The 12536-nt window shown below is 31.4% G+C and overlaps 1 protein-coding gene across 1 annotated transcript in view; it reads right to left on the reverse strand.

The window, feature by feature from the left end:
• Positions 1-12166, reverse strand: part of LOC145267422 (vacuolar protein sorting-associated protein 33B-like) — a 66835-nt gene extending 54669 nt beyond the window's left edge. The window contains exons 1-3 of the mRNA XM_080123301.1: positions 12033-12166; positions 5816-5896; positions 1945-2009 (exon numbers count right to left, since the gene is read on the reverse strand). Coding sequence (XP_079979427.1) covers positions 1945-2009; positions 5816-5896; positions 12033-12131 — 245 coding nt within the window. The 5' untranslated portion in view covers positions 12132-12166. The remainder of the gene's footprint in view (positions 1-1944; positions 2010-5815; positions 5897-12032) is intronic.
• Between the last annotated feature and the right edge of the window lie 370 nt (positions 12167-12536).

Genomic DNA, 12536 nt, shown 5'->3' on the forward strand with positions numbered 1-12536 from the left:
TCGGTCGATGTAACCTCCAACCTTCTTCAGGTGTATTTTGTTGAACTCGAAAATCTTTCTGTCAAACTCTGGAATTTGCACAAAATTTCAAACTAAACCCTTTATTTGATCTAAGGGAGTAGCATGCTCTCGTTCCATCAGCCATGACTGGGTAGAAGTTTTAAGTTATTCGCAATTGTATTTTTGAGTATCGCCCATACTGAGAATTGGACCTTCTATCTCCAAAAGAATGTAACTTTACAACTGAATTTTACTAAGTACTTTATCCACTTTAACACATGAATGGCTAATTACTTAAAACTTCTACCCATGGCTATTGGCTGACAGAACTTTGTAATCCACAAAAAAAAAAAAAACATATTACAAATGCATTCTTAGAGTTAATATAGCTTAAATACAAGAGAGGTAATAAAGATTAAAAACTGGAAAAAAATAAAGTCTATTACTTATTTCAGTATATAAAGCACTGAATGTCATAACTCGGCAAGTACCACAAACAAAAAACAGAGAAAAACTGTGTTAAAGGTTAGTTTGATGGGTATACTGTGCATTAGTCAATTTCTACTAATGTTCTGGTCTAAATTCGACCATAACTACTCTTGTACGTGTTATGGGGGTGATGAGGAATAAAATTATATATTAACTTGATATTTTGCTGTAATGGCGCTTACCGAGTTAAGACATTCAGCGCCTCATATTTCACATGTAATAGAAAAGTCACAATTTTAAATGTAACCTGACATATTGTTTATCATGAAGGACTAAACCACAAAATAAATCAGTTAATATGCACAAGTTGTGTTGTCAGTTGGAACTAATGCATAAACATTTACAGAAAAAGGGGTGTGCTGATTTTACACAATAAAGCAAGATTACAAATTCATCATCATATTCAGTTTAATATCCATTTTAGATGCTGGCATTTATTAAGACATTTTTAGAAATTGACTTCCAAACTAACCTATCTTTGGCCAGGTCTTTATTTATCCTTCTTTCTCTCAAATACATCCTTATCACTTCCTTCCTAGCTTTATGCTGCCTTTTACTCCCAACTTAATCTGCTATCTCAACTTTCCTACATCTATTATCATAGGAACTCTCATCTACTCTTTGAATGTGACCAATCCAAAATAGTCTCCTGTTCTACACACATCTCCAAATTAATTAATAAAAAATTATGACACAATATCCTCCTCCTCATCATCATCCTTACCAATCTTTCCAAATTTTACGAACTTTGAGAAAAGAATTTGTAAATGGCAACCATTTTGAAAATTTACACAAGGCAAAGAGAAATTTAAGTAGTAATTGACAAGGAAAGGTAACTCTAAGAAGACTAAATCTGGATTTCGTTTGGAAAATGTCCGTCTAACATTTTCAATTAGAAAGTTTCATAAGATTTGAGAAAAGAAAAAAAAAAATTTATAGCTCACATGTAGAAATCTATCTCTAATGTGTTCAACTCCTTCAATTAGAAAGTTTCAGAAAGTTTGAAAATCTCTAAAAAAAAATTTTTTAAATCTGCAACTGACTGAAGTAAAAGTATTAGCTGTAAACGAAATGACAACGAAGAGGATAATGTAGTTTGCTTGAGGCATTGTTTAATGTGTATATAATTGCATTGTTCTGCCTTTTATAAGTTTACATTTATAAAACAATGCATATAACGGATAGACTCAAACTGAAGCAACTTAAGATATAATTGTGCAGTTTCACTTAATTGATTCGATGTGTGTATGCATATAAGTAAGTTAATTTAATTATAAAAGTAGTAAATAAGTGGGGAAGCTATGAAAAATTGTTATTTTGAAGATAAGTTATTCAAAACAAGTATATATGCTCCATTAAAAATGATGGGGAAAATATATATATATATATATACACACACAAATAAATACACATTGCTCTCTGCTATAGAGTTGAGGATAATAATAATCTATTTACTGAGCACATCCTGACAAAGATTTCTGGGTTGGGTCAATCTTGAAAATTTTGGCAACTCCATGTTCCTGCAAAGGAAAAGAAAGATTTTTAAACAAGAACAATTGAAGCATAAAAAAGTAATAAAATCATAAAAATTTCAAATGTAGACAGTTGTCTTCTGACTTGATTCGTATATATATATATATATATATATATATAATACAAAAAAAAACAAAAGAATTTGTAAGCAAAATGAAGGCATATAAATATTTGCTCAAATTAAAAAATAAATTTTTACAAATTTTAAATTGTAAAATAAAATCTTCCGTATTATTGACAATTTATATCTTTCTCTCTTTTAGCTTTTATAATAATAATAATAATTCCAGGTTAATATTTTCCAGAGGTAAAGGAACCAATGAATTTTTGATGATGTTAATACAATAGTGCTGAATAACAAAGTAGGGTAAGATATACTTTTTATTTGTTTTACATATGTCACTACACATTCATGACCATGTTTCGGTCAGTAACTAGAGACCTCGTCAGGACATATTGTTTATACAATTTACTTTTGCATAAGCAATATAAACTGAAGAGGTCTCCAGTTACTTGTAACTGTCTGATCAAAACATGCTCATGAATGTGTAGAGACGTATAAATACTTATGTAAAAACATATACATATAAAATAGCAGCTCATATATAGAACTGTAGAACTGCAGCAACCCCAAGTTATTTCTGCTCAATATTATCAATAAAATAAAAAAATGACATGTCCAATTTATTATTCTTTATGTACTTTGGGTTAATTGTGTCAAGTCCAGATAATTGAGTCAACTAGCTAAAGGTGCTCTTTTGACAACCACGTATATAAAGAGCACTTCTTTTTAGTTAGCGCAATTACCCCCAGATTTGGTGCAATGGTATGTTTACAGTGCTACATTTGGCGCAATGGTATTGTTTACAGTGCTACAACCTGGACACTCACCAAAAGATTGGAAAGAAAACTAGACGGCACATATACCTGTATGCTATGAACAGTATTAAATATATCTTGGCAAAATCATCCCACTAAGCAGCAACTTTATGGCAACCTACCTGCCATATCTAATACTATTAGAGAAAGACACCTACGATTTGTCGGTCATTGTCTGAGGAGCAAGCATGAATTGGTGAGTGATGTATTGCTATGGATTCCAGAACACGGACACGCAAGCAAAGGATGACCTAGATCCATCTACATCCAACAAATAGCACACGACGCCAACTGTGAACCTGAAGATCTTAGGCAACTGATGGAAGACAGGAAACTCTGGAGAGGAAGAGTCACATTGGTCCGGGCAAGGAGCCCATGATGACGATAATGATGATGGTATTTCTTTTTATGTGTACATTATACAATCCTTAAGTTAATTGTCCGTAGCCATCACCAAATTCATGTAAAAAAATTAAAAAAAACTTGTATGGAGCTGTGAGATTCACAGTTACACCTATTGTGTGCATACACAGTTTAGGCAACAACACAAAAGACTGACTGAGAACTGTTGCTCATCGCAGTGATGCTGAATGCAGTATTTCCTTTGGAGTCTACATATACTGTGTTTATATGCCATCTACCATATTCTTGAATGTGATGTAAAGTGTACAAGTCTGCTAAAAATATCCATTGAGAAAATCAAGGTGAAAACTGAGAAGTTTGTGTTTGATTTAGTTTTTACTATTTACCATTGAATAATATTATTAGTTGACGAGATACCATTAAGCTTAACCATATATTAAGTAAAGATGATCTTCTTAAAAACCATTTCACTATTAAAGAAGGATTTCATTCACAATTTTTTTTTTAATTAAAAATGTTTGTATAAGAAAATGCGCTTGTAAATAAAACTATGTTTATGTATATATCATGTATAAATATTTATGTTTTTTTTCTTTTTACACAATATTAAAACAATAAAAACAATCTTTTCTGAAGCAGTACCCCACTACTAATCTTAGCCACGAGCCACCATTATATATATATATATATATATATATATATATATATATATACCTACAATATAAGGCTGAACGTCTCTGTGTGTGTGTCTGGTCACGAATAGGCTCCTATATGGTTGACTATTATAGAAAACTGATCACATATAATGATAGAAGGTGTATCGAGACACAGGAATGGGTATGTTTGATCTGGCATAATGATGATTCATTAAAATTGTGGGGTCTGCGTACACGCCTGGTCCACAAAGTATGGAAATAAAAAATTTAAAAATCAAAAAAAACGTTTACAAGTGTTTTTGATATAAATGTACATAATAATACTTTGATAAGTATGTTTTAACTTAAATAGGGATGGTATAATAAAATTTAGGGTCTGCATTTGCACCTGGCCTCCATAGAATGGAAATAGGCAAAAACTTTAATAAATACTTTTCATATCTATCTGCGTAAGTATACTTTGATAATTATGTTTCAGTTTGAAGAAATATGGTATAATAAAATTATGGGGTGTTCGTTCGCGCCTGACCTCCATAGAATGGAAATATGTCACAAAGTTTAACAAGGTTTTTTAATATTAGATCCACAGAATATTGTGATAAGGGTTTCGGTGTGAACAGGTATGGTATAATAAATTATGGGGTTTATCTATTTTATTTTTACTTTCATCATATTTTGCTTTTGTTTTGATACCCCCAAATTCGAAGCTATCTCTTTACAACCCTTCCTTTTTATAACCTATCATACTTTCATAAATCAGAGCCATTTTCTGTAGACTGTTTTTGAACCCAGTCAACGACGGGTACTTTTGCTAGTATATATATATATATTTAAAAACAGTAAGATGAAAATATTAATATAAAATATGAAGATTTACATTTACAGAAATTTATAACTCAAGATCTATCTAATCAACAACACTTTTACCGAATTTCATCTTCATATTATTTATGATTCCCAACAGACTATGTTCCTTATGTGTTTGTTTTTGTATTTTCATTACATAAACCATTTTAAAGTATTTCGTTTTTATAGTAAAACAGTATGTTATTTTTAATATAAATTCATTTATTTCCTCCACAGAGGAAAGTATGAATTTTTGAAACTCCATGGATTAAGGAAAAAATCGTTATTGTATTCCCTGTTTTTCGATATTTGATGATCGAATAAATATTGTAAATTTTTATTTCCATCATTTAAATCCCTTCATATATATATATATATATATATATATATATATATATATTTTTATTACCATTTTATCTGCTTAGTTACACATGTTTCAGTTACCGAATCGTATCAATGATCCAGTAACTTCATAAGACACTTTACAGAAATGATTATTATGATTAGAAAAATATATATTTGTTCTGCAATAGTATTGAGCACTTTCTTCAGGTTTTTACTAATTACCCTTTTTGATATATATATATATATATATATATATATACACACACACACAGATTTAAATGATGAAAAATAAAATATACTTTTGAAGAGATCACTAGTTACTTGTAACTGGCTCACCGAACCATGCTCATGAATGTGTAATGATGTAAATGCTTATGTAAAACAACAAATAAAACGTATCTCTTGCCTTACTTCAGTATTAAGCATTCTTGTATGAACCTCATTAAATTCATTGGTTGCTTCATTTCTGAAAAATACATGTTCGTATTTTGGTTAAAAAAGAAATTTTCATTAACCATCCCTATATCCATACTATGACATCTTATTTCTAACGTCAAGAAAATTGTTGACATGTTATTCAAATTTAAAAACTTTACATTCAAAATTTGAAACCTTTCTGTAAACAACAATAAAAGCTACAAAATTGATGTAAAAAAAAAAAAAAAAAAAAAAAAAAATGAAAGACGTTCTGGCTTTATACAAACCTTTAAAACTGTCGCTCCAATTATACGATCCAATGGTTTCATTAATTCTTTGTCAAACACCAAATCTTTCTGGCCAGGAATCTAACAATAAATAAGAAATTAGTTGTTTTTTTATGCATAATATACATATATATAAACATATTATATTATATAGATATATAATATATTTTATATATACAATTTATATATTAATTGATTTAAATGTATAATTAAAAAATCTTTTATATTTGCTTTTTAAATAAAAATCCTTAAGAGAATATACCAACAAATATCAAACTTAAAAAAAAATTCTGAAAACCTAAAATTTCATTTTCACACAATTAATTTGAAATTGTTTATTAGGACTCTTCTGGCCATGTAATAATCATAAATCGTAAAGATGTGGAATGAGTTACTGCCCCTTGAGACCATCTGTTTGGGTAGTGATTTGTTGGTCCTTTTTGTACTTTAACAGTGGCAAAGTTATATCAATGTAGATAACATATTTTAACTTATTTTTAAGTTTCAATTTTTAAATGGAGAAAATAGGGTAAATATTTATTTAAGGTTCTAAATTAATACAATTGGCATTTAGAGTGGGAGATCGGATTCGCAGATAAATTTAACATAAAATGATCCCTCATTTCTTGATCATCCTAGCTTTTTAGGGCATATAAACAATTTTTTACCATTATCTGTAAGTTAGAGTCGTACGCGCCCTCCGTTTCCCTTTTCCCTAAAAAAATACTGGTAAAAGCACATGTAATCGCCTCTTCAAATTGCCAATGAAATTGCATTTTTAGTGTTTTCTTTGTTCAAAAGAAAAGTTGTTTCCCTTTTATTAGCCAATAAAAACTGTTTCAGAAATAAGTTGACATAAGTTTTCTCCCTTGACCTGGCAATTTGCCACCTTAAAGTAAATCAAGGACTGACTAGATGGTATTCATCCCCTTTACAACTAACATGTAATATGATATCAGTAATGACAAAAAAGCTGAAATTTAGACAAATTTTTCAACCTGATAAACCAGGGTTCTCTACCTCACCTGAGACAAAGACCAAATGTTTAGGATTTCCAGTCAAAACTGAATATATTTAGTAGTCAGAGCTCAACAAAGATGAGGCAGATGGGAAGAGACAAGTTGATTGGAGCAGAGATGGGTAGATCCAAGGAGGGAGGCAGTCAGAGCTTGACAAAGATTTAGCAGATGGTGAAATGCACTGACGATTTTGACCAAATGGCAATGATAACACCAACAAAGAAATTATCTGAGTTAGGTCTTTTGTTTTTTCTACATAGGAGTGATCACTTATCAAGGACTGGTGGCCACTCGAGGATAAGGGTTATAGAGTGTACAGTAATCAATGAGATAATATTGTAATCGCTAGTAATGGGAATTTGGTAAATTAGATTACTTAAGGGGGCGGTTCATCAAGAATTTGTTTATGTTGGACTTGAAGACAACCAAGTTGTAATCAGCTTAACTAATATACTGGAACTTAAGATGTAAGCACTAATACTTGGGAGTCTTTTTCCATGATGGTGTCACACACACACCCGGAACACAACTGACTTAGATCCAATGTATCGAAGTTTGTGTTTTTTTCTTCTGACTCTACATTGCTTTTGTTTTTGTGTACTTGTGTACAGTGTATGTTTTCTCAGCGATCACCAAGATGATATGGCCAGATGTAAATAATAAACATGAAGAGAGAACCAGAGTAAACAAACGTTAGAATTAGCGATTGTCAGGAGGAGGGTGTACATGATCTTGCAAAGCCACTACTATTAGTTTAAGCAAAAAACAAAAATTGTAATTAAAAGAAAGTCAAAGTTAGGAAAAAGAGAAAAAGAAATAAAATCTAGTCGTAAAGTTCTAGCGATTTGCTAGAAATCAACCATTTCTTAATTAAATAAAAGTGCATTTAAAAAAAACAAAAAAAACAGAGGGCTCACATTTAGCGATTCAAGAAAAAATCTGCCTTTTTTTTAATTTCAAATAGTGAAATCTAACTTTTTTATTTTGGATTACTTAAAGAGGAATTTCGTTAAAAAGCAAAGAACATCCCTGTGTAATTTAAAAACAAACTGCTGTTTTGTTTTTATTCAGACATCTAATAATTGTCATCAATTTCCTAATTAATGGGTGCTTGTTCGAAATAGGTTTTGGCATTACTTCCAAACAATTATATTTTCTTAAAATCATGTCCTAGCAAAGATAAATAAAAATAACATTAACTAAGTTACTTATAACAAGTTTACTCGCTTATGTGAAACGTTAACTAAAAAACGGTCTTGGTGAAAAATCCAACATGGAGTCATGAAATTTTGGAGAAAATTACAAAAAAAATAAATATGAAATGATTACAACGATAGAATTATTTTGTTTATTTATCTCCCTTGGACTCATATCCAAATTATCTCCCCGTGAATTAGTTTACCCAATGTGATAAAATAAGTGCTCTTCTGTTTTTTATTTTTGGAATCCTTTGAGATGAAGCTTTATAATTTGTGCATCCATTCTTTTTGCAGACTGTTATCCTCATCTTCATATTTGTTGTTTAACCACGTTTCGGCTAACTCATGCTCTGAGCTTCTTGGGAATCACCTAAAGAACTTTTTTCATGTAAATGCTAGAGTTAGAAGTAGATTTCATTCTGCTTGACCTTTCAAAGACATCAGATATAAACCTACCAGCTGCCCATTTTTGCATGACCTGACGCTGTGACCGTCAGGCATATGTTCTAGTTTCAGTCACATGACTTCTTTCTTTTTTTATTGCATTGGCACTTTAATGCATTCTCTTTAATAACTATGTTTTTGTATATCACATTAAGTATCACTTTGCATGTTTCATATCCTTGTTTTATATTTGTCTTCAACAAACTATTTATATAAGACTAGCCTGGGTGGCCGGCATTGCCTGGGTATGTGGAAGTGTAATGGTGTTGGATTAGCAAAAAAAAAAAAAAGAAAAGCAAAATTGCAAGCACAAAAAAAATAGGAGTAGCATGCAGGCTCGAACCCATAATGCGCAGGAGGAAAAAGAAGTGAAAAAAAAAAACAAACAGTCTTATTGATATACCCACCACGATTATGACGTCACAGACGGTCGAAATGACATGCTTTACGCAACATTAACGTGAGGTTTAAATGACTTGCAAAAATGTCAAGAAAAAAAGTAACCCTTCCTTGTAAAGAAACGCCCCAATTGGCGGTAAAGGAATTAATGTTTTTGGCCAATTTTTCAATATTTGTCATCCACAACATCAAGCTTTAAAACAATACCAATTTTATCACGGTCCAACGCGTCTGTCGTAAGTTTTTGGCAGACATAAACACACACACACACACACACACACATTTTGCCTTTTATATTATCGATAAAATTTGTATGTATGCAAATCCAACTGTTTTTCACTAATGTCCTTTTCTCTTTCTTCTGACACCATATGTTATCCACAATAACAGAAAATGACAGTCTTGTGTTTGGAAAAGATACACACAAACATGTTGATAAGCTAAGATATAAAATATTTGTTAGCTTACATCATTCTCACATCATTACAAAGGGAGATAACCCTAACTTTCTTTAATTTTTTTTTTTTGGGGGGGTGCTTGTCCACAATTCCCTCTCTTGAAAAACAAAAATAAAGAAAATTCTGTATGATATAGGTACTGTGACGAAAATGTGCATTTCCTGAAACATCTGTACCCCTTGGAGCTTTCTCAGACTCCTGATTAGCCTCCAGTTACAGCGGAGGGAGGGAAGACGTTGGGTTCACCCCCTATCATTGAGGAGCAGGTCCCGTTGTGTCCCCTATGCAACTCTCCACAGCAAAATCACAATATGATACGTTGTGACTCGTGTAACGATTGGTACTTCCCAGCAGACAAAATACCACTTTTGTCTGGAATGTGCACCCCGGAAAAAACGACGGGGTAGACCAAGTCTGCTGCCCGCTTAATTGATATCAATATTGGTGGACTACAGCCAACATTATATTGTACTAATAGTTTTTTTAATTAAATAGTATGGTGGTTTGTCGCTTTGATATAGCCTTTTTTTTTTCTTTTCTACTTTCTCTTTTTTTTTTTTTTCATTTTTGTCGGAGTGTGGGATAAAATAAAATAAAAAAGAGGATTGCTTACGTGGTGGTGCCAGCCTTGGGGGCAGAATTCTAATCTGAGTGTTTAAGAGGATGAGTTTTATATAGACTTGGAGAAGTAGTGGGAGACACAAATTTTTTGTTATAAAAGGAAGGTACCTCTGACTAGTGGCCATTGTGTTTATGAAGTACCAATGAACAGTTGGCACAACCTATTTACTCGTTGCTCTCTGTGTTACTTTACTTTGTTACTCGACCCCAGTGGGGGGGGGGCATAGGGCATCCTTTGCAACCCCTCGGAGCTTATGCAATCACTTGGTAATCACCTTTACCCTCAGAATAATTTTTTTTTCCACAGTTTCTGCAATCTGATTTTAAAAAATCGATCTGTTGTCTTTCTTTGTACAAGCACCATTATGTGTGTGTGTGAAAAAAAGGCGAACCTAAACGAGAATCACCTCCCCCTATAGTTTTTAAGAGCATGTTTTAGTATGTAGTATAGCTTTCAAGGTACTTGTACAGTTTAGCCAAGACATTAAAAAATGAAAATATCAAAAAAAAAAAAAAAAGGTTATATTGCATGTATCTGTTATGGAACGAAGTTCTCCGAAAAAAAGTTTCACTTAATTTCTTCAAGTAGATTTTTTTTTTTTACAGCGAAAAAACGATTTGTTATGATACCGAGCAAAAGGTTCGATTTTTAGGAAGAAAAGCTAGAATTAAAGATGGGGAGGGAGTATCGGTGCTTTACATGGAGTTATCTCCCCGTTGCGTGTGCAGAAAATTTCACAATGGCTGACTTCAACGCGCTCTCATAAGAACGTGTTTTTCCGCTGTAAAAAAAAAACAAAACTGCTCGATCAAATTAAATGAAATTTTTTTTTCAGAGATCTTCAGTCCAAAACAGATACGCACAATATAACCTTTTTTCGATATTTTCATTTTTAAATGTCTTGGCTAAACTGTACAAGTACCATAAAAAGTACCAGTACGGTTTAAATTAGGGTGAGGGTGATTCTCGATCAGGTCTGCCAAAAAAATTTTTTTTAAGCGGTACTTACGCAGAATACATCTAGTTGCTGTAAAAAGCAAAACGCCGATCCAAAAATGGACCAGAAAATGAAACAAGCACTTTCTCCATTATTCTAGAAAATGGTATCTTGTTTCGTTTTCCGTTTCGTATCACGGCGTTTTGCTTTTTATATCAACAAGACGTAAGTCCGGCATGGGTTTTCATTATGCGTAGATATTTTAAGTATGTATTTCTCACTAAAAATGCGCATTTCTCGATTAAATTTAAACTCGAAAACATTCCACATGTAATAATAATTAACAGAAAATCATTTTAATGTCTACATAGAATTATTGGTACTAGTGCACTTATTGATCCGAAATGCTGAAATAATAACGTTATTATTTAAAAAGCCATTCTTAACATGGGGAGGGGAGGGTGTTTTGTACCTATTCTATACTTTAACCTTACAACTGAATAAAAAAAAACATATCATAAAACTTTAATTAAACTTGGAAATACGATTTAAAAAATAGCGCGGATCAGTAAGTGCACTAGCACCGAATTATTTTCTGATTATCAACTCAATACGGTATTTGGTGACTTTACTCCCCCCCCCCAAAAAAAAGGCAATAGTCGCCAGCGATTAAAATATTAAATTAAAATTAGATTTTCAATACTTTAAAAAGTAAATTACAATGTTTATTTCTCCACATGAAATACAGTTAAAGAAAAAAAATTATTTTCTTTTTCCAAAATTCATGCGAAAATTAAGCAAAATAGGGAAGAATGTGGGTGGATACCGCTAGCTAGACGGATATTTGTTGTTCTTAAAACACATTTATAAAAATTGATAAAAAAAACATTTAAAAGAAAAATATTACAATCTAGAATTCAATGTTGAATTTTAATAAAACAACAAAGTAATTTATGAACCAGACGATATATATTTAAAAAAAGGAAGCGAATCATTATTTTTGTTTTGGTTGAGCGAGATAGACTCAACTCGCGAGGGGTATTCTTTCATAAATAAATAAAACATTTAAAGAAAATAATAAATGAGTTGATTTTCTTAAACAAAAAAGAAATGTTTTTTGTTTTGCTTTAATAACTCACAGACTCGAGTTGATAAACGAGACGATCTTTAATGAATTGTCGAAGAATACTGACGTCCGGGAATCGACTCACGCGTTGTGACGCCATCTTTGTTTTCATTTATTGCATTAGACTTATCTCCCCTTGGTTTGATTGTTTTTATCTCCCTTTGTTTTATCACTCGGTACGTGCAATTTAATGGTGAAACATGACTGATATGTCTATAGTTATGAAACCCGGTTTATCATATTTTTTATTTTTATTTTTTATATATATAAGTTTCCGATTACTTTTTTATAGTGTTCGAAAGATTAAAGCCTAAAGTTAATCTAAAATGAAAAAAATGTAAAAAAAAATTATAATGAAATATGTTTTCAGAGAGGAGGCTACGAAAATTTGAAAATTTAATTAAAGTTGGAAGTTAAATAAATAATTGTAAAAATCCCTTGAAAGATAAATATTAGTTTTCTAGTACCATTTCAAAGATTATTAGTAAAGTAAAGTCTTAAGATACTCAATAAAAAA

The sequence above is a fragment of the Euprymna scolopes genome, chromosome 4, assembly GCF_053919585.1.
Source record: "Euprymna scolopes isolate OS-2025 chromosome 4, ASM5391958v1, whole genome shotgun sequence".
In the NCBI taxonomy this organism is placed as follows: Eukaryota; Metazoa; Mollusca; class Cephalopoda; order Sepiida; family Sepiolidae; genus Euprymna; species Euprymna scolopes.